At 35.7% G+C, this 26,952-nt stretch overlaps 1 protein-coding gene across 1 annotated transcript; it reads left to right on the forward strand.

Annotated features, from left to right (window-relative positions):
- Nucleotides 1–25,680, forward strand: SEC62 (SEC62 homolog, preprotein translocation factor). Its single transcript, XM_026498875.4, has 8 exons — nt 1–107; nt 7,474–7,582; nt 8,806–8,911; nt 13,314–13,518; nt 13,764–13,856; nt 16,273–16,333; nt 18,582–18,701; nt 22,754–25,680. Exons 1-8 carry the CDS (start codon nt 72–74, stop codon nt 23,221–23,223), a joined length of 1,200 nt encoding a protein of 399 aa, XP_026354660.1. The 5' UTR covers nt 1–71; the 3' UTR covers nt 23,224–25,680.
- Nucleotides 25,681–26,952: the final 1,272 nt, after the last annotated feature.

Raw genomic sequence — 26,952 nt, forward strand, 5'->3', positions numbered from 1 at the left:
CGCACTCTCGCGAGGTTTCCACCGCCCCCCTCCTCGCTCCACGTCAGAGGGAACCGGGCGGAGCGGCCAACATGGCGGAACGCAGGCGACACAAGAAGCGGATCCAGGTAGTAGAGGCGAGCCCTGGGATAGGGGGCTTCAGGGCGCTCGGCAGTAGAAAAAGCGAGGGAAGCCCCCGGAAGGGCGAGCGAAACCGAGGGCGAGACGAGCTGGGGTTCCGCTGCGAGGTCTACGGGTGTGGGCTGCGTCGTTGTGAGGGGCCTGGTGGGGGGGGGGGGCGGTGTTGGCGACGGTGGAGAGCGAGGAGGACGTGGTGGGGCAGCGGCGGAAGGCGAGAGGCGCCGCGCTCCGAATCGGCCGTGGAGGCGCGGCTGCCAGCGTAGGGTTCCTGTGACTGCTCCGGCCCAGGCCTGCGCTGGGAGGTCAGCCTCCTCCCGAGCTCAGACACCGACCTCCCCGAGCTCCTCCCCTCCTTTTTCTGCCTCATCCTGTCGCCTTAGTTATCCCGAAATTAAGGCCATGGTAATTAGAGTAGAAGGAGGTGGGGGACTTACTGACCTAAAGCAGCCGGTTCTTTGTGCGTAAATAGGCAGAATGTAGGAGACGGAGTAATCTGGGTTTGGTCAGCTGCCTCGGGGGCCCAGGCGACGGTCCGCCTATCCAGATGTTCAGTTGCGTATACCCTCCTTTCTCCTCAACGTTACTAACTTAATAGTCCAATTGAAGCTTTCCGGCTCGCTTTCAGGCGACACAGTGTAAATAAACACAACCTCGTTGGTACTGCGGCGACCTGGTTGCGCCCAGAAACCTTTCACATGCCAGTGTGTTAGCCTCATAACCTACATAACATCCCTCCCTCGTTCCACATGCATGTCATCTGTGCATTTCTTCCCTGCAGTTTTCCCCCTGTTGTTCTAGCTTTTTGCCAAGAGGATTAAATACGTGGAACATCTTAGACTCAGGATGTTTTTTATTAGTCAGTTATCTCATCAGCTTATCTGCCTAGAAACCTTCATATGTCATCATATTGATAAAATGTAATTTGTTAATATACTAATCACAAATTGTTACACTTACTGTCTTTCTGTTTCTTTGTATTTCATTGCTTAAAATGACTTTCGATTTAATGTTTTATTCCTGCATTTAAAAAAAAAACTTTGCCACTTAATTGGCCTACACCACAGGTGATTTGAGCCATGCAAGTTAAAATTCTCTGGAAAACTATGAAGTACTAGGAAAAAAAGATGCCAGTGATCAGTAAATTTGGAATTTTGGAGTTGGGCAGAAGTAAGAAAGTAGTTCCAAACAGAGTACAGAAGAGAATCAAGAAGAGACAAATTCTCCCAAGTTCTAACAGGTCATCAAACCAGAGTTTAAGGTTATTATGGAAGAAGTTTCTAATTATGCTATTCCTAGTTTCAGAATTTAAGGTTATTCGTTGGGTATGGATATATAATACTTTCATTATAATTTGTATTGAAGTTGGTCAGAATTGCAGTTACTTAAATTTATACATATAGTACATGTTATGCCCTTTAATACACATTATTTGTACATTTCAGCTTCTCTTTAACATTGTTGTAAAGGTGATCCTTACTCACTTTTGAATAGCTGCTCTTTTTTTCAGTTTTGATCTTATATTAAACAGTAAGGTAGATTAAGAAGCTGCGTAGTAGTGGCAGTGAGCTAAAACTTGAGCCAGACTGTGCCTGTTTGTACCCTTGTTTCACTAATTGTTAGTTGTGTAACTTTGGGCAAGTTACTTAACTTTTTACCTCAATTTACAAATTGTAAGAAAGGATATGTACCTCAAAAAGGGTTGTAGAGTTGTGAAAAATAGATGAGTCAGTGATTTGTTACTAAAGGTTGTAGAAGTTAGTAAGGGTGTTTGGCATATAACTCCTTCCCTTTCCTTTCTCCAAAAGGAGGAAGGATTTAGGCTAGTTTGTTTTGGTTTTTGTTAACCACTCTGATATGCTGAAGAAAGATTAATAGCTATCTAGTCAGTAAATAAGCCATTAGGTTGCAAGTTATTGTTTATTTGAGGATCAGATAAATATGTGAGGATCTAATTGCTAAAAATCAGCTGGACATATTGCTAAATGAAAATATATAACAGTGATTTTTCCCATCCTGGAAGTTTATACATAGCTGCGCTAGAAGGCTGTGGAGATCTTGGGAGTGCTACTTGGAGTACTACTATGCAGTGTTAACAAATTAATAAAAATGTAAAATATCTTATAACATCCTTGGGTTTCTCTCCACCCACCCCGCCCCGAATCAGAAACTATAATTTTGGCATCACTTTAGACAAAAAGATCAAATGGAATGACAAAGTTCAGAGCTTAAGTTACAGAAAAGATTCTATTGTAAGACTTTAGGGCAAAAAGGTCTGTAATATCAACTGAATTTCCTGTTGTTTGTTACTTGATGTTTCATGTTTAGAAAAGATTTTTATGTTTAATAGATTCAAGTAACCTTGAATTGCAATTTGTACATTTGGGGAAATGATTGATACAGTTTCAGGGTTTGGAAAAGTAGCTAATTCATTTGCTTTTTTTAGTGTTGCATAATTTCAGATTCTGATATCCCATCAAATTTGGAAGGAAGGGGACTATTTTGTCACATTTTCTTCTTGGATTCACTTTACTGATCACTGAAAACTGGAAGTGAGCCTATATGTTTATTAATGTTATAATAGGAAATTTTAATGATTGAGATTCTCAAATGAGAATGATATCAATCCAAAGTAATGGACCATTTGAAAGTAAATAATTTTAAGATTTAAGTAATGAATTATGTAAGTTTTTAAGAATATACAGTATGTGCTTGTTGGTTAACAAAGTGCTTACTGGTTTGGAATCCTGGTGTCATGAAATTTTAGAGTTAAGAAGGATTTTCAGATAATAGAATTTGTTTGGAATCCTTTTGCACAAATGCAGTTTTTATGTAAAAGCAGGATGATGGGCCCAAAGCCCTATCACCTCAGTACCCTACTACCATCATCCCATACCTCATGGTCCTTTAAGCTATTTTTAGGACTGACATCTACAAGTTTATTAGGTATAAAACTTACTGATCTAATCTATCACCATCATTTTATAAGATAAACTAAGGTTCAGTGAGGTTATGTGATTTGACCCAGGGTCACTCATCAAGGTAGTAAAACCAGATTTAGACCAAGTCTTCTAATTCCCAGTTGAGTGTTCTTTCCACCTCCCCAGTGATAAAATAAAAATAAATTGTTCAAAATACTTTAATCCGGAAATGCTTATATTAAATTGTATAACATAAAGATTTAACATAATTTGTCCCTGCTAAAGAGAGAAACATCCCATTTAGTATTCTGCTTATCTGTATTCAGTTGAGTTTTGGGACATTTAAATGGGTTACTAATTCTTAGAACTTTTATAATCTTCATCTCAGTTGATTTTATTGCACCCACCTGTCTCCCTGATAATAAAACCCTGGCATATCATGGGCCTATATGCTTAATTTCAGAAAAGGGAAGGAAAGAGAAAGTTTGTGACTCTACAGTCTGACTCTCTGAGACCTTCTGAAGAAAATAGAAGGATCCAAGGAAGCCAGTCCTAAATCTGAAAACTCCCCCAGAGGCTTATTGGAGGACTTGCAATAGGAGTGAAACAGTGGGGTATTTACAGAAGGGCACTGTCGTAGTCAAGATGCAGAGACTCCTGAAAAGCTTTATTAGTAATGTGCTGTGTGACTTTTAAGCAAATGATTTATCTAAGGTCCGCTCCAACTTTCAGATTTTACTCTGTTAATCTATTTGCATTTCACAAGTGTTTTATACTGCTTGTATGAAGATACAAATTTATGATTTGTGAACTAATCTTTTTCTGTTTTGCTTATTTCACTCAACAAATCAGCCGAGCTTATTTCTACTGAATATAGCAATTTAGAAAATTCTGTAAGATTGAAGACTGGCTTATTGACTCTTGATCTAATATTTTTTTCCTAAAAAGGTTAGCGTAGGTACTGGCTAAAATAATATATCGTTAAAAATGGTAACTCCTATTTCATTATAGTATTTGCATCTTGATCTATATTCTAAAGTAAAAATAGTATTTGTTAACTAATATAAAAAGAATGTTCTAACCAGACTTTCAACTTACATAATTTTGGACTGTGAGTTGAGACAGCCAGCATTTTGGTATTTGGGTGCAAAGATGGCAGGCCAGTCTCAAAACCTGTTGGCTCTTTGCTTTCTCTTTCTAAGACATTTGCGCTCACTCATTGAGCTATGAAGCTCTTGTCACTTGAGGGTTGATGAGCTGGCTTCTCTTTATTAGTGGTTGATGCTATTCCCAAAAGGCCTTCACTTTTTGTTAGAAGGTTTCTAGAAAAGTTATGAAAATATTCTGAAGATTTGTTCACATCAAAAGGGAACAAAGAAGGGAAGCACTATATTCTAATGTATAAACAGGAAGAGGATAAGACTGTTTTATACTCTTCAGGCTGCAGCAGGGGAGCAGTGAGAGTGAAGACAACATGCAAGATCTTCTAACCAGCTTCCCATGGTCATGTTCTCTTGGTAGTCTTTTATAGCGAACTTTCTTTCGGTCTTCAAAGCCCCGGCAGATGGCACAAATTCTATCCTTTTTGCCTACAGGCATTCTACAATATGTATAAGTTATATGTGGTATAATGAACATTTCATAATTCACAAAAGAAAATAGAAACTTATTAAGGATTTGAACTTGAAGAAGGAGCAAGGAAGGTTATCAGTTCTGTTATACCAGTATTTTGATAGACTTCACTACTTTTCTGGTCATTTTCAAAGGAAGTTAGTGATACTTTTAAAAAGTTATCAGTGGATAAAGTAACTGTGTCTACTTGGGAAAGATTATCCAAGTCCATGTTTTCTGGGTCTCCTCTGTTTATTGTTACTTGGTAGTACCTTTACCAAGGAGGGGAAAGGAATAAAAATAGATTACTTGAGTGTATCTTGAGGTTGTTCGAAGAGTTTGGTGAGCTTCAAGTTAATCGTTAAAATGAGGTTTAAGTGTTGTGGATTCGTGTAGTATCAGATTCCCTAGTATATAATAGTAGAATGGACTTTTGCATTTCTTGTGTATCCTTATATCAGATTTTACATGTGATGCCTCTGTCAGAAATCATTAGACTAGTACACTTGTACCTCTGTTTAGTAAATAGTCTAATTGAGCGGTAGTATGAGTATAAACTTGTCACATCTAAAGTTGATGTGCTTGGAAAATATGTATGATATGTTTCTGGAAAATAACAAATGCTATTTTGGATAGTTGTAACAGAGTATAGGTATCATGCCTTACAAATTTTGGTATTAACTGAAACACCCAAAGGTATTTTAAGGTATACACTCAGTAAGTATGTATTTGAACAATTTATGTTTATTTAGACTTATCTCCCACGGTCATTTTCAATCAAGCATATACCAGTAACAACTTATCAGTTAATTACATAAAACTTTAAATTGACAACAGATGTATCAAATGAGAAAAAAAATGAGCCTATGTGGTGTGATTATAAAATAGAATTGGTTTCCATAAACCAATTAATAGTATCGCATTATTTTCAACTATTTATAGTATCACTTTTTTGGCTGTACCATGAATATATAGTTTATTATTTACTAGTAGATGAGCCTCCTAGAACTGCATTGTATTATACAAACATAATAAAATACTATCATTTAACATGATACTGACATATATTAATATATTTTACTGTGATTTCAAAAATTGAAATATAGACTTTTCACTTTTTACTTTGTCAAAAAGTATATTTTGTGGCTAAGCCCCAAATCATTATGAACCTTGTAGCTGTTAGTGAACTTGGAGTGTTAAATTCTGTTAATTAATTTTGTGAATAGTGTTAATTTTGAATTTGCAGTTTTTTAAGATTTTATTTTTCTATGATACATATTTTTTATATAAAATTAAAGCCTTTTTATTCACACAAATATTTGTTTTTTACTGTAGTTTTCATTTGGATTGAATGGTTTGAGCTTTTAATTTTTATTGCCACATATAACCCACAGGTGGGAGTACTAGCAGAGTGTAAGAATCATGCACTGTTAATTGGGCAATTGGAAGTAGAGGAGTTGGAAAACACAGAGGAAGAAATAGGAGAAGTAGCTGCCAGGTGATTTAACAGTCAAAGCACAGGTTTTCACTTCATCCAACAAATTACTCCCTTTCAGGATAAAATTAAAGCTGGAAGCTTGGTTTGTTAATTGTTTCCTCATTTTCATCAAACATAGCTGAATTCAGACTTATCTAAAATTAGCAGGAAAACTGACATAAAGGCAGGTGATTTGGGTAGATTATTTTTTCCATTTTGTGTTATTAGGAGGTCTTGTCTAAAACATAACTGTCTTTAGTAGCATTAATTGTTTTCAGCATCCTAGATTCTCGGCAGATAATTCTTTACTAATATTTGGCATTTCATTTAGTTAAGAAATAGACCTTCCTGAAATCATTCACATTTAGGTTATACATTGCTGGAAATATTGCTGGAGTGCTCTGTGTATCATGCTTAAACATGAAATTAAAGACAGTACTTTTGTTCCAGTAACTTATAACAATAAGACAACTTATAAAAGTTTATATATAAGATCTGTAAAATGTAGACTGCCTTCATTCTCTTCAGTATATGAGTTGTGAGAATAAGTACACAGGAGGAATTGTCAAATTAAAGGAGTAGTTCAGAATGTAAGGAAATAAAAAGAAGATAGGGAATGACAAACAATGAAGAAAGTAATAGAAACTTTGGAGAAAGGAGTGGAAGAAAGAGAATAGGGAAGGATTAAAGCAGGCTTTCCAAACTCCTTTGTGTACTTCCATTAATGAGTTAAATTAGATTATAATTTATCTCTTTATCGCATTTTTATTTTTGCTTCACCCCTACTAGGGAAGAAAAGAAAGACAAGGTGAGAAAAAGAGTCTCAAATAGTTGTATGGCTCCCACACTGAGACAGCTCTCTTTGTTTAATCTAAGAATTCCTCCTATGGTCCTTTGTCCATTGTTGAAGGTTCATAGCTTTGACTATTATTTAACATTTATTTATGGCACCTGTTTCTACTTACTTTAACATTTGGGCACTAACTATTGGCAACCTCTTAATCTTTTAAATTATTGCTTTGTGGCTTATAAAAAGAGATCAGGCAAGAGTGAAGGTGAGCTAGTACAAAGTAGTTACCATACTGGAAAAACAACTCGAAATAAATAAATGCCTTGTAGCTGAGACAAAAGAGGCAGGTTTTGGCCCTATCAACAAGTATTTGAAAAACATGTAATTTAAAAAATCTCTAGTCTGTCTTTTGTATACATTACCAGGTCTGCTCCATAGAAAGCTTGAAAGAAAGGCTTATACTTCACTTTAAAATATTTGCAGAACACATCTGTAAATTCAGTGCATGAATTTGTGAAGTAAAATGATTATATAAAATTAATATTCTTATTTTGCAGGAAGTTGGTGAACCATCTAAAGAAGAGAAGGCTGTAGCCAAGTATCTTCGATTTAACTGTCCAACAAAGTCCACCAATATGATGGGGCACCGAGTTGATTATTTTATTGGTAGGATTATATCAGTAAAATTATAGTAGTGTACATATTTTATGACGATAACTAAATTTCAGTTTTGTAGATGTTTTAAAAGTGCTTTCCAAGTATGTTTGATGATGCTGGGCATATGGCAATTGATAATTCTGTTCTTTCCTTTTATGACTGGAAATGTCAATAGCAAAAGATAAAAGGGGCACCACCTGGGTAGCTCAGTCCACTAGCCGTCCAACTCTTGATTGGGCTCAGGTCATGATCTCAAGATTGTGAGATTGAGCCCTGCATAGGCTCCTCACTGGGCATGGAGCCTGCTTAAGATTCTCTCCCTCTCCCTCTCCCTCTGCCCCTCCCCTGCTCTTTCCCTCTTTAAAAAAAAAAAAAAGACAAAAGATTAAAGAAAGTGCTTTATAATAACATTTGTTGCAGCTTTTAAAAAAAAGATTTCAGTATTATTACTACCTTTTGTTTAGGTAGTGTATGTACTTGGACAATAATCTTTTTTAAAAACTCTGGAGTAGAATTCAGTGTGAAACAAGTCTGTTAGAACTAATGTAGGAGCTTTGGTTCTTCACATAATCCAGAGAACCTCATTATAAGCTAATGTCATCTATAATATAGCCCTATAATTCAACCACTGACCACTAAGTGGTTGAGTTTGCCTGTCTCATTGATTAAGATTGAATTGCCATTATAAAGAAGAAATGTCTTTATCTTCCGTTTCCTTGGTGTTATGATTAATGATTTAATGTTCATTAAAAATAAAAATAAATGCTATTCTCTTCAGATCTAACATATTTAGCTTCTAGTGGTAGCAGTAGATTGTTCACAGAGCTTATTTCTCAATGGGTAACAGTAAAGCTTGATAACAATTTCTATTACCGTGGGAGAGGAAGATTTTTGGTTTGTTTAGCCTACATTTAATTGTGATTATTTGATTAAGAGTGATACTTAACATTTAAAATGTTTTTGTTTAGAACATTTTCCCATAATATATCTTGTTTTACTTAATATTTTTGAATGTCAGTTATTTCCCACCATTACTTTAAAAAGACCCTTATTGCTATGTTTCATAAATTGAGGTTTTGAGAAGAGCTGCTTATTTATCATGATCATGTCCAACTCTGGATTTGTTTTTATTTTCTGATACCAGAATGTTGATATTTGTCTTATAAATTATTATTTAGATAGACATAAATTCCCATGTACACTAAATTTAAAATGACAAATTTCTTCTTTAGCTTCCAAAGCAGTGGATTGCCTTTTGGATTCAAAGTGGGCAAAGGCCAAGAAAGGAGAGGAAGCTTTATTTACAACAAGGGAGTCTGTGGTTGACTACTGCAACAGGTAGTGTTTATTTCTTAGTGACGGATAACATAAGTAGTAATTTCAAAATACTCGCCATAGTCCAGAAGCTCCTTACCCATTTTTATTATTAAATATAGTGATATTATGACATAGCTCAAACAGAGCTTTTACATGCAACCTGGATTTTTTCATTACCTCTAAAATGGCATTTATTTGGTGTTAGATATGATATTTTCATTTTAATTTGTGTTCTGTTATATTTGTACATTTGCCAGGCTGACTGAATTGAAGAATCGGCAATAAAAATCATATACCAGTGCCAAAAGTAACTAGAAAATGCTTTCTTTTCTAGGGCAAATGGCTAGGGAGTCTTTTCCGGAACTTTGGCAGGGATTCCTAATAGACCTGTTATCACTCAGTTGGTTGGTTGGTTGGTTATTTTTGTGCCTACACGGGGTTATTAGTCAGGTACCCTTCCTTATTTTGTTAGGTGATCGCTCATGTATTCCTGGTAAAATCAAGGCAACTATAACATCTGCCTTTTCTTGATTCCATGGTGAAGTATAGATAGTTCAGTAACATATCCATGTTTTTCATAGTAGGTGCTTTGGGAAACATCAAAACTGAAGTTTATAATCAGTAGGAATTTAACATTTCAGATTGTTTTATATCCTTGGTAGGGAGATACAGCGTTTACTGATGTATTGTTTAATGGCATTTAAAGTATCAGCCAGATGAGACCCATCTAAGAACCACTGTTTGAAACCACTTTTTAAAACTGTGAAGTTAAAGAAGTATCAAATATTTCTTAAAATTTTTAGTTGCCAAAAACTGGAGTCACTATTGGACCTTTCAAAAACAGTGAAAGTTTCACTGTAGGGGCAGGAATGAGCTAGCAGTGATGTAGCTGGCATTTTTCTTTCCAGCCATTTATGTAGAACTCCAAAGTGCAAATTTCCCTGCCTGCCTCAAAGTAGATTTATTTTGTACATATGGTGTGAAAATTAAGAGATGCTACACATGCAAAAACAGAATTGACCCAAGGTCACACAGCTAGTAAGTGGTAGAGCCAGAATTCTAAATCCAGCACTTAAATTCCATAGTCATGCTCTTAACCACTGTGGTATATTACCTCCTCCAACAAAAACAGGATGCGTTTAATGAAGCAAAAATTAAAATGAAGGTTTCGTCTCTCACTGCTATTTGAATATTAAATCTGTGAACCCAGACAGAGCAGCTAGTATTAATCCACATCTGTTGTCCTTTTAGGAGCCTTCATACTGTGTTCTATGAAAAGCCCTAAAGACATAGAAATACACTCACTTTTCATTGTATATGTTATTCCCATTCATACCAGGTTGTGTGTGTCCTTTCTACACTAAAATAGAGAAGCATAACTACCTAAATTCTTCAGAGCCACTTCTGATAACAACCATAGCCAGCCCTCACGGGTTCCAGCCTGACTACAAACAAAACCAGGAAGGGACATTTGTCTAGTCTCATTTTATGAAGCTGATAAGTGGACTTAAGGGAATCTGAAAAAAAACAAAAAACAAAAAAAACAAGAAAACAGGAAAGTGTAGGATGATACACAAAGCAACATTTTCTAATATGCAGTGTGCCTGTTACTGGCCTAATTTGAGTATGAACCTTTGATTTAGCACCATTCTAACTCCATGTGACTTTGCATCTCCAACCCACTAGTCCAGTAATGTCCTTCTCACTCTCATTCATATACCACTTAATAAAACTTCACCATTGCCACATAGGCGAAAGTCTTGAACACATGTCTGGCTTTACTAAGTGTTTGTAAAACCTGGGGGAAAAAAAAAGAGGTGAGGAAAAATATAAGCAATTTATTAACTTTGTACAAAATGCTTTTAACAATCCGTTTGTGTATTTAACAAACATTACCAAATATCTATTGTATTCCAGGCCCCAAGAATACAAAGATGACTGCGACTTGGAGCCCATCTCCAAAATACATATTCTAGCCTATTAGAGAAGATTCATGACTAATTACAGTGCATTGCATTCTGTAAGGAGGGCAGGGATGAGAAAACTTTAAGAATGGCTTCACAGGGAAAATGTTTCATCAAAATTTGAAACATAAATAGAGGTGATTACCCAGGAAACAATGGGAGAAAGGACAGTCAATCCTGGCAAAGGGGACAGAACATCCTGGGAGAAGGAAGTAGTTCTGTGAAAATCTAAGGGAGCTTTGTGTGAATGATTTGTATTATATGATGTGTTAAATAAATGGAGACACTGATTTTATAACAATAGTAAATGTCATCTCACTTTTCCAGCCATAGAGTGAGTTGAAGTAGGCATTCTCTAAAGACCTATTAAGGAATAAGTCAATAATTTTACTTATTACTGATTAGATTGATGCTGTAATGTAATAATATGAAACCAAAGTGTGTGTGTGTGTGTGTGTGTGTGTATTCCATAACTGTTAAACAAAACTCAAGATTTGCTATAGCAATAATAATGCCTGACTTTGAGTACATATATTCCAGGCACCATGCTATAAGCAATGTATGTGCTTCTCATTTAGTCCTAGAAGCCCCTGTGAGGTAGTTACCCCATTTTAGAAATTTTACTAAAATTAACTAATTTACCAAAACCCACACAGTTAAATGGTAGACATGGTATTTGAACTCATGTACTTGAATGTGAACTTTTCAAAACCAGTTTGATTGGTAATAGTCTGCAGTTGACCCTTGAACAACATGAGGTCTAAGGGGTGTCAACCCCCACACAGACAAAAATCCGTATTTTCAACTCCTCCAAAACTTAACTACTAATAGCCTACCGTTGACCAGAAGCCTTACTGATAACACAAATAGTTGATGAACACATATTTTGTATGTTATATGTGTTATATGCTATATTCTTCCAATAAAGTAAGCTAGAGAAAAGAAAATGTTATTAAGGAAGTCATGGGGGGCACCTCATGTCAACACTCAGTCGGTTAAGCATCTGCCTTCGGCTCAGGTCATGATCTCAGGGTCCTGGGACTGAGTCCTGGATCGGGCTTCCTCCTCAGCAGGGAGCCTGCTTCTGCCTCTCCCCCTGCTTGTTCGTTCTCTCTGTCAAAGAAATAAATAAAAATCTAAAAAAAAAAAAAAAAAAAAGGAAATCATGGGAAAGAGAAATGCATTTACTGTGCATACCGTATCTATCAAAAAACAAATGTGTAAATGGATATTTGTAGTTCAAACCTGTTTTGTTCAAGCGTCAATTGCACCTGGGTAGTAGATATTGGCGGTAGGCTCTTTGGGGCATTTCAGACAGTTGCACAATTATACGCTATATAGATCTTCTGAACAAGTGGAAGGCCAAATGAGAAAACCTAAAAGTTAGTTTTGTGGAGATGTTCATGGGGCAGACCTAATTGGGCTGCAGAATGAAGCCCAGCCAGGCAGCTGAAAACATAGATGCTTCAGAGGGCACAGCATAATGACCAGAAATAAGTGGTCGTTGGGCAGGAGGGAAGCATCTGGTTAACAAGTGGTATGATGTGCTGGAGGTAGAAAGGTGGGTAGTCAGCAGGCACAGATAGTGGCAATAAGATCTAGCTTGTAGGTTGTGTTTTGGTAGTTGTACATTATCAAGGAAAGAATGAGGGAACAAATCAAGAAGTCTGAAATTGAAACATAGGATTTGAAAGGATGGCTTTTAGGTAACAAAGGTAAAGGCAGCCCAGTTTCTTGAGTAGGATTGTGAGGTTAGAAAGGAACTACCACCTACATTGACTTAATTTTGGGTCTTCTAAGCTCATCAGATAAAGAAATGAATAAAGACAGCAAATATCCCTTAAGTAGTTTATAGTCTAGTGAAGGGGGCAGACAGACATAAATTGCATATTAAGATATTAAGCATATCTATAAATGCTATAGATATGATAAGATAACAGGAGGGAGGGTAGCAGTGGGCTTATAATTTTAAACAGGGTAGGGCTTGTTGTGAAGGTCTTCCATTTGAGGGAAGACTTGCAGGAAGTGAGGGAACATCAAGAAAGACAGCGGAAGACATGGTTTAGATCAGTCAAATCATGGGTACATTTTTAATCTATTTTCTTATCTCCTGTTTTATGTCTGCTCTTGAATTTGACAATTAACATTAAATAAAACAATTTTGATTTACTCTTATGAATTCAGAGGAAAATTTCATAAGGCCTGTAATCTGTTATATAATTTATGTAGTTGAAAAATGAAAATTAGGTTGACAAACTATTATATAATCAAATTGGAAATACAGTTGTTTTTTTATTAGAGGTGGGGTTGACTATTTTTCTGTCCATTTACTAGTTGTAATTTTTTTTGCGAGTTGCCGATGTAGTCTTGCTCATTTTATTTGGGTTTAGTGTTTTTTCCTTTTCAGTTGGTATCTGTGTAGTTGATAAGGGATATAATGTCATACATGTTTTCCATAGGCTTTTAAAGAAGCAGTTTTTTCACCGGGCACTGAAAGTAATGAAAATGAAGTACGATAAAGACATAAAAAAAGAAAAAGAGAAAGGAAAGGCCGAAAGCGGAAAAGAAGAAGATAAAAAGAGCAGGAAAGAAAATCTAAAGGATGAAAAGACGAAAAAGGAAAAAGAAAAAAAAAAAGATGGTGAAAAGGAAGAATCCAAAAAGGTGATTTCAGCTACATTTAAGTAGAAATAAATTATGTGCCCATGATCACTGGCATATGAGCACTTTTGAAATGCTGTGCAACAAGCACTTAAGATAACTATATTATTAGGGTTCTTATAAATACCATGGTTGAGAATTTTTATTTGTCTCTCAAATAGTGAAACTTTTTTTGACTATGTGAATGTCTTACCGTTTTTTGCTTTTTGTCAGTGTTTTTTTCTTCTGTTTGGCTTGTATTTTAATAGGAGGAAACTCCAGGAACTCCCAAAAAGAAGGAAACTAAGAAAAAATTCAAACTTGAGCCACATGATGATCAAGTTTTTCTGGATGGAAATGAGGTGAGAGTATCAAGCTTATAAATAGAAATTCAGTTTTCCTTAGGAGTTTTTAGAATATTCTTTGATAACTTTACTAAGAAAAGAAGTACTTTTGGTAACTCTAACCATGTAGATACTACTGTTTTTAAAAAAATCAGTAATTTCTCTGAATTTAGAGTTACAAAAAATATGTAAGAAAGTTAGTCAGAATTAAGTTTAGCTGTCTGTGAGTGATAGGAAACCTGAAATAACCATGACTTAAAATAGGTGCTTGTTTCTCCCTCATCAAAGAAATCTGCAGGTAAGTAGTTACAGATCTGGTAGCTCTACGGTGGAGCTGTTTGAGGCAATTAGTAAAGGTTACCTTATGGTCCAAATGACTGCCGGCATTATATCCGCAGCCCGAGGAGCAAAGGAGAATGAGGAACATGCCTCCTCCTTAAGGACACCTTCCAGGAAGCTAGCAGTTGCATTTCTGTATGGATTCCAGTGGCCAAAACCTAGTCACATGGTCATGGCCTACGTGCAGTCAGATCTTAGAAATGTGCTTTTTATACTGGTGGTCATTTGCCCAGCTAAAGTGCAGTATTTCCTTTACTCTCAAAGAAAAAAGAGTAAATGGTTAATGGAGGATACCTACAGTTTTGTGCCTCTTATAGTCAGACACACTACTTTAGGGGCCTAAAATTTTCAGTGTTACTTGATGCTTTACTCAAGGCAGTTGTTTTTATTTCTTTTGTGATGGGAGATTTATGTGATGGTAACCTTCCATGAAGATTGCGTAGTCATTTAACAAAAACATTATAAATGTTTTTAATGTTTTTTAGTCAAAAACATTAGTTACATACTGGCCATTGAATTCTTGTGAATTTCAAGACATATTTCTTCTGCTATACCTAATACAAAAGTAGTGTATATAAAGTAGTGGTTCCTAGAGCTATGAGTTTGAAATTCTGTGAAGGCTTTTCAGGAAATATGTGCTCTTGGCTCATTCCAGACATACTTGCATGAGAATCTGTAGTATGGAATCTAAGGGTGTGTGTGTGTGTGTGTGTGTGTGTGTGTGTGTTTTGTATGACGTGTCCCAGGGTGATTCTGATGTGAACCACTGGTTAAGAACCACCATAATAGAAGATAACAGGTCTTCCCTAATGTGAAAGCTCAAATACCTTCAGTTAAACATCAAGCATTAGCTATATGCAAAGACATTTTTATAGGTGCTGGGAATAGCATGATAAATAAGATAAATTCTTTTCTTGGAAGTGTTTTATACTCTAGCAAAGATACAAGCTTTTAAACATTACTGTATCACAGTGTGGTGAGTGTTATGATATGAGAACATCAATTAAGAATAGTAAATTTAATCAAAACAGGATAAGGAGGGTCTGGAGACCTTGAACACTTGAGCTGAGCTTTGAAGGACGACTGGCAGATTACCAGGTGCACTGGGCAGGAGTTACAGATCTGTTAGGTGAAGGAAACAGCCTGAACGAAAGCAGGGCTGCTTGCATTCTTAAAAAGACTGTATTTTATTCTATGGAAAGCAACATGCTTTCAAACTTTTAAAGTTGGGAAGTGTCTTTAAAAACGTTGTTTTTAGAATGCTAACTGGCAGAAGTGAGGTCTGTGGATCTGATTTCCAGGGGAAATATGCAGTTAAAAAAGAGGAATGTAACCCTCTGTGTTAGAAATAGAACCACATCAAAAAGACAGTAACAACTCTGGTCAAAATAAAATCAGGAAAAGGAAGAGTACTGATATTTACAGAAACTAAGATAAAACTAGGTTTAGATGGTGATTGAGCAGAGTTCTGATTGTTCTGAATGAAGTAAACTTCTCTTGTGCAAAAGTAAATTAAGCTTTAAAGCAGTGGTTCCCAACTTATAGGCTACAGACCCTCCACAAGGGAGTAGGCAGTGTAATTATTGCAGATAGTTGTAGAATCTTTATATTCGCTAAGCATGATCTTCATTAATGATTCTTTGCATTTCATTGATGGAAGGGAACAAGGTAGAGTTGATTGCTGCTAGATCTCTAATAGGGCCTGGCTGGATCTATCTTAACTGTGCTCTTAGCCCAGACTGCTTCTCCTTATACCAGTGTGCACCATTACATTAGGGACAAAAAGTGTATAATTGCTAGTCTTTGGGTTGAAAATAGGTAATGGTTTGCACACATGAACAAATTGTTAAATTCATGTAAGTATGTGGAAATTTACTTAAGTGTATTACAGAATTTATAGTTTTGAAAGTAATTTTCTAACTAAATGGATACCCAAAGAAACCCTACTTACTGAAGGAAGGGTCTTTGGAATTTGTTTACCTTAGGAAATAGTTCTTATATGTTAAGAAGTTGAAAGCGACTGTTGTAGAGGATATAGAATTAAGCTTAACTTACTAATGTAACCTTAAGCACTGAGGTTTCTTGATTTTTCTAGGTATTTGTGTGGATCTATGACCCAGTTCACTTTAAAACATTTGTCATGGGATTAATTCTTGGTAAGTACAGTCTCTAAAATTTAGAAAGGAAAATAAAAATACAAAAGCCATAAAGAAAAATATTCAACATAAAATAGTTATTTTAAAAGAGGTAGGCTTTAAATATATTCAGAAGATAAATGATAAACAAGGAAAATATTTACAAGACATGAAAGCAAAAATTAAGAGATTAACAGCCTGGTAGAAAAATGGTAAAGGTAGCCCACAGATAAAGAAATACAGCGATAAATAATCATGAACAAAACTTAATCACACATAATAAATGTACATTAAAGCAACCATGATGTAAAGGATTATAAAGTTTGATAGTACCGAGTTTTGGTGAAGGTCCAACACTTAGGAAAAACCAACACTCTCCAACAACTGATGATATGTCCATTGTTTTAGTTTTTGTGGAGAACAGTTTGGTGATGTCTTTCAAATTTTAAATGCATACACACTAATGCAGCTGTTCTACTTCTAGGAATTTATCCCATGACCTTTCTTAATGCAGTTACACAAAGTATCTATTCAAAAATGTTCATTGACACATTATTATTTTTTTTTTTTTTTAACATTTTATTAGAGAGCTTGTGCACATGACTGGGGCGGGGAGAGGGAGAGGGGGAGGGAGAGCAGATTCCGCAGGTCCCCAGGGAGCAGGGAGCCTCTGTGCAGGGCTCCATGCAGCTCCCAGGACCCTGGGATGGTGACCCAAGCTGAAGGCAGCCACCTAACTGACTGAGCCACCCAGGCGCCCCCCATTGACACATTATTCTAATCCAAGTCCCTCAGACTATATTTAGGGTAATTAGCAAGTATCTTTTAAATTTTAAATGTCTATACTTTTTAACCTAACAATTACACGTCAAGGAATTTATCCTATGAACTTATCCTGCCTATACTACCCTAATCACAGTTGCACAAATATACCATACTTTGGTATTTCTTGCACTCTTGTCTATAATAGAATAAAACTGGAAACAATCCAAGTTCCTGCATAGGAGAATGGTGGAATAAATTATAGCACAACTGCACACTAGAATATCATGCAGCTTTTAAGAATTAGGTAGGATATACTGATGGAAAAATATCTAAATAGGTTAAATGAAAAAAACTACAAACGTAAGAAGAATCCAAGCTAATTTTTGCAGAAAAATATTCCATGTAACTAGTTTTAATTATGCATAGGCAGTCTCTGGCAGTATAAATTAGAAACATAATAGTAGCAACCTGAGCGGGGTGGGTAGACCAATAATTGAATGAAAATCTCACTTTATACCTTTTGGGTGGTTTTTCTTACCATGGGTATGTGTTATTCTTGTAAGTTCAGGGAGCTTGGGGAGGAGGGTATTTAACAAGTAGAAAAAATAGATAGCGGTCAAATAAGTAAGTGTGATCAATGTGATAGCATAGGATCCCATTCAAAATAACTCAGTTAAACCCTACCCCAAATTGCTAGTAACTTTTGATCACTTACTATGTATTAGTCACTTCACTAAATATTTTACATGCATTATTTCATTTCATCCTCATGACAACCTTTAAAAAAGAGGAAGAGGCACATATTAAATATAAGGTTCTTAGCCTTGAAGGGGTTAAATAACTTCCCGGAGTTACTTAGCTTAAAAATGATAGAGCTAGAATTTGAATTCTGGTCTCTCTCACTCTAAAGACCTAAAACCAGACTTCTGATTTCTGCTGATTATTCCATGTGATACCATGGTACTTTAGAAAAACACTAGAGATGTTTGTATCCAGTTTCCCTAACTGCCAAAAAACCATCAGAATCACCTGCTGAGCTTTTCAATCTATAGATGCCAACACTGCACCCCAGACTCACCCCTCCCCTGAGGGAGGGATCTTTGGAATCATTTTTTGGTTGGTGTTGTTATTCAGTGATTGTTCTTTAAGCTTCCCTATTTATTAGGCACATATATTCAAAAATAAGATTGACATTGCTCGAAAACAGTAGCAGTTGATCATTTAAGGAGCTAACAATTACACATTTTTAGACACTTTTTTCTAATCATATGTACTTTGTACTAGAAAAATCCTAACCTAAAAGCAATAGTTAAAATGTTAGGCTGAACTATGTGAAATGGCTGATAATTTACCATTTTTACCTATAAAAATGGCAATTTTATATGTTTCAGTGTGTTTATATTTCGGTTTTGCCCCCTAGGAAAATATTCACTGTTATTACAACCAAGCCATTTAGAATTTTAGTCTCAAGTGATCTATGTAACTTTGTCATTTCTTGTTGCAGTGATTGCAGTGATAGCAGCCACCCTCTTCCCTCTCTGGCCAGCAGAAATGAGAGTAGGAGTTTACTACCTCAGTGTGGGTGCAGGCTGTTTCGTAGCCAGCATTCTTCTTCTTGCTGTTGGTAAGTATTGTTATTAGTAAATTTGACCTTAGTAAGGTAGATACCAAGCGGTTTGGACTGTAATCTGGTGCTTTAAGTAAAGCTTAACAGCAAAACTAATGTTGGCAAATCAAGAAGTACATGGACCTACTTTTTGGGTCATAGAAAACTGACTCGGGCTTGAAGTAGAGTATGTACCTGGTTCAGTGTGGTCTATTGTGAAGAAAAAGTAGTGTCTCTTAATCTGCATGTAGATATGTTTTAAAGTCTAGCTACCACAAAGACTTTAATATTTTACAGTGGTTGGTCATTTATGAGATGTAATACTTTTAGTAAAGCATTTTTATATATTGACTTAAGGCAAATGAAACTTATATTAAATATGTAAGTTCTATGTGTTTATTCAATAAATGATTCTAAACAATTGATTTGCCATTTTGGGGAAAATTTTGCGCCCATGTACTGAAAGAAATTCTAGATGCATTAAGGAGTTTTAAAATGGTTTTTAAAAATCAAACAAAACATAAGTAATGTTTTTTTACACTTCTGAATGAATAGGGTCTTTATAGCCAAAAACAAACCAATATAAAAATAACTCACTTCAAATGAGGAAATTAAAAACAAATTATTAATAAATACATGAAAAATTCTCATCACCAGTAATCAATAAAATTAAGATAATGAAGTATTTGTTTGTTTGTTTAATTAGGAAGATTTTTTTTTTTTTAATGGAAATACTCAATGCCAGGGAGGGTTTGGCTGGAAGGAGATACACCTAAATATAAATAGTGGTGACAGTTGTGAATAATTTTAATGTTGTTCTTTATACTTCTCTGTATTTTTTACAATGAGTATGTTACTTACCGTGAAAAAACTAACAAATATTATTTTACTTAAAATCCTGATCTTTGAAGATTTTCCCATATAGGGTGGACAGGTCTAATTTAATTTTTACTTTGAGAAAGAAATGGAAATTTTTCTCAGATTATCTAAAGCCGTGTATTGATTTTTAAACTTCTATATATAATTCTTTGGTCCATGTAGAGTTTATTTTGGCATATGATACTAAGTTCTGATTATTTTCCCCAAATGACAAATCCACCTTCCACCAAGACGTAAGAGAGTATTTCCTGTACAAAAAGAAAACACATTATTGACCTAACATCTGTTGTTAGAGGACGTAGTTTGACTAAGATTATCCGAGCCAAGTACACGTTATTCTGAGGTTCTGTGATATATAATAGACTCCTTTATTATAAAGCATTACTCATCTATCCCTAGGCAGTTTTCCTATGCATGTCCATTCACCCTGGATATCAGGGTGTCCTGAATTAGTGCCACCATCCCTGGACCCAGTGGCTCATGTAGGATTTTCATTCAGTTAGCATGTTTATGGGCTTCCCTTTTTTCTCTGTGATCTCTGACTGTGTGAAGCTTTCTTCACCCATCTTTCATATTTTCCGTCCTCTAGCTTAGTCACCTTGACAAAATCCCCTGATGCTTCTGCACCGTAACACAGCACATTTGTAGACCAAGAAATTAGATCTAAGATTGTGAAGCAGCTAACTAATAGTAGTATACTACCTGCATCAAGAATGAGAAGCTAGGGGCGCCTGGCTGGCGCAGTCGTTAAGCGTCTGCCCTCGGCTCAGGGCGTGATCCCAGCATTCTGGGATCGAGCCCCACATCAGGCTCCTCTGCTAGGAGCCTGCTTCTTCCTCTCCCACTCCCCCTGCTTGTGTTCCCTCTCTCACTGGCTGTCTCTCTCTCTCTCGGTCAAATAAATAAATAAAATCTTTAAAAAAAAAAAAAAAAGAATGAGAAGCTATAAACTTTGATCTGACATTAGATAGAATCAAATTGGTATCTCCAGGCTCTCAAATCCTTGAAAATTTAGAAGCTCTTTGAAAAATTTTAGTGAAGATTTAACTCTACTGAATAGAATTAACCCACTTACTTATCTTTTATTTAAACTAGTATTCACAATAATTTATGGTTATTATATCATTTTGCTCTTTAAAATACCATTTTTTTCAGTAGTGTTTTCTATCATTTTTCACTTTAAATATGCTGTGAATTTAAGTATGCATTGTGGATTAATAATCTTGTGAATTAAACCAGAAAACAAACCCAACATTTTGTTTCTGTTAGAAAATGCAATTCCAAATATACTTTCAAATAGTTTTCATCTGTAGCCCACTTATAAACTGGATATTTATTTTATATTATCCTGTGAAGTATTACATATTGGTCAGAATTTATTTGGTGACCTCTGGCAGTTTCTACATGTGTCCTTTTTCGTTTAAGAGCAGTATGACAGTAAATACACAGTGGTTTTCCCTGATTCTTCCCTGTTTGCCCCGGCAATTTAATGCCACATAAAACCGGTTAGAATTCTGCTGTGCCCAGTTTATATATGTGGAAAATTTAAGTTTATTTGTGCCGTTTCTGTATTGTTTTTTTGTTGGATTTGAATCAAGATTTCCAATTATGGACAATCTGTCTTACAACCCTCCAATGTCTATCATAGTATCATCATTTTATTTGGAGAAAAAAATATGCAGCCTCCTTAAAAGACATTCATTATTTATTTTTATCAGTGGAATTTATTCTTAAATCATAATTTCAAACATATTTGCCTTTTCTGTTTGTACCTCAAAAGATACTAATGTGTACAGACTTTCAGAATATTTATCTTCTTTGTGAAAATAGCAGTTACTACTTCATAAAAGTCAAGGCAGTTATAACCATTTCCTTTTATTTATCCAGAGCAGACTAATGGAGGAGGCACAGATAGCTGAGCTTTTTTCAGACTTAATATGAAAATGCTGATATAATTGTAAAGAAAATGGAAAGCAAAACAAACCAAAATCTGTCATCATTGTTTGTCCATAATATTCACATAATCATTATGACCTTCAGAAAAAAAAAATACAAAAGCGGGAAAATCACACAGCTCTGTATAACTGGTAAATTAAGAGAAAACTATATGAAATACTGGGGTTTGTGTTTTGAAAACTCATTACTATAACATTCTCAAATTCTTCCATTATCTTTTTTTTTTTTTTTTAAGATTTTATTTATTTATTTGACAAAGAGAGAGACAGCCAGCGAGAGAGGGAGCACAAGCAGGGGGAGTGGGAGAGGAAGAAGCAGGCTCCCAGTGGAGGAACCTGATGCGGGGCTCGATCCCAGAACGCCGGGATCACGCCCTGAGCCGAAGGCAGACGCTTAACGACTGAGCGACCCAGGCGCCCCAAATTCTTCCATTATCTAAGCACAGTTTTGAGTTTGAGTTTTGAGAGTAACCTCGGGCCCTATCCGTTTAAGCAATCTGGCTTAGCCAGATTAGCATAGTATTATTTCCTAATATTAGGAGAGGAATGGTCCCTAAATAAGCAGAAATTATTTAACTAATAAGCAAAATTGTAGTTAGGAAAATGTTCTCTTACTGTTGAGAAGTATGTAATTTTATTTAGAGGACTTACCTTTCAGGAAGAGTAGGCACATGCCTCGGATCCATGACATATTTAGGGCCCTGTAGAAATGTATTTCCATTTCTTTTAAAATCAGAAGTAGTAATATATACATGTGTATAATAATGAACCTATGCATATTTGCGTTTATACCATATTTGTATTTGTATCATAAAGAGTATAATTTTTAATATTTCTTTACGGAGGGATTGCTTCACAAAGGCAAAAGTGCCTAGAGTCCAGGAAAGTCATGATGCAGCCTTGTTTTTTCCCTTTTAAGGGCTTCGTAAGATATCCTTCATCCCTGACGACATTTATTTCCTTTTTCTCACACCATGGTCTCATGCGTCCTTAACGTCCGACCCAGGCTGTGCTTATTGAGCCACAGCACAGCACAGTGTGCCGCAGGGTCAGAGCAGAATGCTCTGCCCCGGGAATACTGTGGTTGCTGCTGTAAACTAGCCAGGATGTAATTGTTTATATTCAAGGTACACGTAATGTGCAAATAATAAACTGTATTTTCAGTTTTTTATTAAAATATTCCCCTCTATCCGAGTCAATGCTTGAATTATTCAATTAGAGACTTTTTTCCTACAGCTCGTTGCATTCTGTTTCTCATCATTTGGCTCATAACTGGAGGAAGGCACCACTTTTGGTTCTTGCCAAACCTGACTGCTGACGTGGGCTTCATCGACTCCTTCAGGCCGCTGTACACACATGAATATAAAGGACCAAAAGCAGACTTCAAGAAGGATGAGAAATCTGAAACCAAAAAGCAACAGAAGTCCGACAGTGAGGAAAAGTCAGACAGTGAGAAAAAGGAAGATGAGGAGGGCAAAGTAGGACCAGGGAATCATGGAACAGAAGGCTCAGGTGGAGAACGGCATTCAGACACAGACAGTGACAGGAGGGAAGATGACCGATCCCAACACAGTAGTGGAAATGGGAATGATTTTGAAATGATCACAAAAGAGGAACTGGAACAGCAAACAGATGGGGATTGTGAAGAGGAGGAGGAAGAAGACAATGATGGAGAAACAACTAAATCTTCACATGAAAAATCATAATCTGACTACTTTGGGACTAAAGTGCAAGAGGTTGGATTTTCTATGTTGGCTGATCACCCTAATGCGCAAATGACGTTGTAGCATTCTTTAAATCCGTTCGCTGAAATGTATTTGACATCCAAGCAATTATATTCAGTCCTTCATTTCATAGAATACTATTACTGGTACAGTCTAAAGCCATTTATAAGTTGTATCTATTTAATAATTTTACAATAAATAGGTCTTATTCATTTTGATAGTTATCAAAGATGCATTTTCCACAATGATATTTAGATTAATGGCATTTTTGATAGTTGTACGGCTTTTTACTATTAGATTAATCAAAATAACTAAAAGGGATAAAAGAGAAACATCAACATTTCAGATTATGCATAGTTATGTAGCCATTTCACAGTTTCTTTAAAAATGAAATGCTTAAAGTCCTTGTTCTTGATAGTTCAGCTTTGGTTGATTATAGAAGTATACCAGGAAATTTCTAAGATTCTGAGTTAGCAGGGTTCAAAAACATTTTGTGGAAACAAGCCAACTAGTAATACAACAACACTTTTAGTTTAGCTACAAATTCTCCTTTTCCAACTTAGGAAATCCAAACTGATTTGTACATCTGACTCAGAGAAAGACAGTCATCTCCAACAGAGAAAGCAAAACAGCATTGGTTGGAAGGCGATGGCTCTTCTTCCCATTTCCTTGTCGTAAAGTAAAATGTATTCTGTACATAATTTACAAATAAACATTTTATTTTAATTGTTACTTATTATTTAGACATTTTCTCAACACTTAAATTTGTAAAATTAAGACCATGTAAGGGTATGTTTTTAGAGAATTGGAAGTTTCAATAACCCACAGAACATCTGTGATCTTTCTACAGCAGCTTCAGTTTTGTGCCAACATTCCATGTATTTGAATATGAGTTAAAAAGATCCTTATTAAATAAGAGCAGACTTAAAGTAGCTGTTTGTATGCCTTAATGTTCATTTTGATTTATCTTAAATCTCTACATTTAGAAAGGAGGTACTATATTATCAGACCAGGAGGCACTGCTATGAAAGATAATTTACTGTTCTAAAATATCAATTTAAAATAAAGAACATAAAAGAAAACATAAGAGAACCATTGGGCTCTAATTGCTTTGAACTAGTTTTGCAGTTTGCTTTTATGTTTTGCATACCTTAATTACAAGTCTTTCGGAAAAATCTTGTGTTTACCTATGAGCATAATATCATTCCTTGGACTTCTACTCTTATGATAATGAATATTAAATTATTTTCCTTCAGTCACAGAGCATTTTGCTTTGTAGTTGAAATAGGTGTTGTGGATAGGTCTTTTTTTTCTTTAGGCTGTTTCCCATCTAGTGTTTGACTAAAGATGTTAAATTTTTCTAATTGTGAAAAAAGACATTTTCTGTATAATGACACCTTTTATTAAATATGGCTTGACTGCTTCTTTATAGTACTCCTTGTAAGTGGACAGAAATATGGCTATTTGGTGTTAATGCAACTCTGTCAAGGCTGCAAACAGTCATTTAAAAAGTTTCCTCCTAGCAAATGTTCATTGATTTAAGTGCCTGGGTGTTTTCCCCTCACATTTTCAGAGCTCTACTGCTTATTTCCATAGTAAGAGTATGCATAATTATAGCTTCTGAGCTTCTTAATCACCAGTAGCACTAATACCTATTTTGGGGTATGGTAATGGTACCAAAAGTGTTTTTTCAAAAATAAAAAATGACTTAACTTTTACTACTATGATAATACCCAGGCACTCAATATTTATCCTAAAGCTCTTTATAATATATGTAGTATGTCTAGTCTTAAAGACATTTGGAGCATGGCAAGAAAGTCAGCTTCTCATTGATGTTTGTGGATTCTTACAGAATGTTAATACAAAGTTTTATAAATATTTGGTGGTCCCTGGGGGAAAATATCATTCTTACTATGGTTAGAAAGTGAGTTAGAAATTTCAGCTCAGTGTCTTCTACTATTCAAGGTTGTATACTTTAAACAACTATAAAAATCAAAAGGTTGCCACTATTAGATGCCTCAGAAGAATAGCTGGCTGTCTTTGTTGACTAACATTAAATATTCTTAGGCCAGAGCATGGAGGAACTGTTTACATTAGTCAAGGAAATGGTGATTTTTTTTTTTTTTAAAGGAACTTCAGGTTTGCTATGCTACTGTAAGTAGAAGCATGAAACTTTTGGATGATGTAGGATTTATTGTGGAGTAGATATAAATTGGCCTAAGGATTGACTTAACCAGCTGAGTCCAGATAATAAGAATAAAGCATATGTAATTGTTCTTAAAGTCAATGTCAATTAAATAGATTGTTTTCACTTTTCCCTCCCACTAATATCTTTTAATTTTCCAACTATATGGCCTTCTAGACAACTTTAATTGAAATAATTTGGATTTAGTCAAATACTATTCAGAAACTAATAAATTTTAATGTAACACATCAAAATTATGCAGTGGTGATGGGTTTTAATGTTTCTCCCCTTTTTAGTTTTATATTATAAGTACCAATTAGCTGCTGACATAGAAAAATCATGTCTTTTGTAAATTGAATTTTCTTTTTTGACTCTTTAGTGGGAACTGGAAAACAGCAAGTACGGTTGATTTGTTGTTCTTTGTGGCAGTTAGATTCTATAGTCACCACAAACACAGAATTAATACTGAACCATTGCTCCAAGGGGAAAAACAGGGCTATTGTTCTGCAAGCCTCTGGTCACATTTTTATCAACTAATCAATACATAAGCTTATTTCAGGCGTCTTTGTGTTTTGTTGATTTACTAACGTTGAACTATGGTCAATAGCCCTGTAACTTCGTGCTTGACTAAAGCTCACCTAACACATGTTATTTTCTCCACGAGGCATGTCACAGCCTTTTGTACCTGTTAGGAACATTAGACAGCCCTTCAGCACTACATCTGAGGGCCATTTTAACCAGGGAAATCACCAAAGAAAGGACAAAAATGCAAAAAACACGGCACTAACTAGAGCAAAGGATGCTCATTTACAATATGAGAGCTGAAGCACCTTGTGCAACCTCAGGTGGGAACATACGCATTGAGCAAGACAAATTCTTACTCCACGGTGACCATGAAAGCACCAGGAAAGTTTTAAAGAATAGGTGAACATCCAAATACAGAATCCATGAATAATGGGCTCAATTGTACTTAACTAGATTACAAAGCTATGATATCTATCTGCCTGATCTACGGAATATATTGCTAAATCATGTTCCTGTGTTTCCAGAGTATTTTTAAATTTTTTTTAAAGATTTTATTTAAGTAATCTCTCCACCCAACACGGGGTTCAAACCCACAACTGCAAGATCAAGAGTCACACGCTCCACTGACTGAGCCAGCCAGGTGCCCCTCCATGACTTTTTTAATTATTACTATTAAAGGTTTTATTGGTTAGGGGCGCCTGGGTGGCTCAGTCGTTAAGCATCTGCCTTTGGCTCAGGTTGTGATCCCAGCGTCCTGGGATCAAGCCCTGCATCGGGCTCCCTGCTCAGCAGAAAGCCGGCTTCTCCCTCTCCCACTCCCCCTGCTTGTGTTCCCTCTCTCTGCCTCACTCTCTGTCAAATAAATAAAAATCTTTTTTTTAAAAAGGTTTTTTTGGTTAGGAATTATTTATTTATTTTAAAGAGAGCGTGTGAAAGGGTTCCGGGGTGGGTGGTGGCAGAGGAACAGAGAGAATCTCAAGCAGACTCCCGCTGAGCATGGA

The sequence above is a fragment of the Ursus arctos genome, unplaced genomic scaffold (genome assembly GCF_023065955.2).
Source record: "Ursus arctos isolate Adak ecotype North America unplaced genomic scaffold, UrsArc2.0 scaffold_4, whole genome shotgun sequence".
NCBI classification, from domain to species: Eukaryota; Metazoa; Chordata; class Mammalia; order Carnivora; family Ursidae; genus Ursus; species Ursus arctos.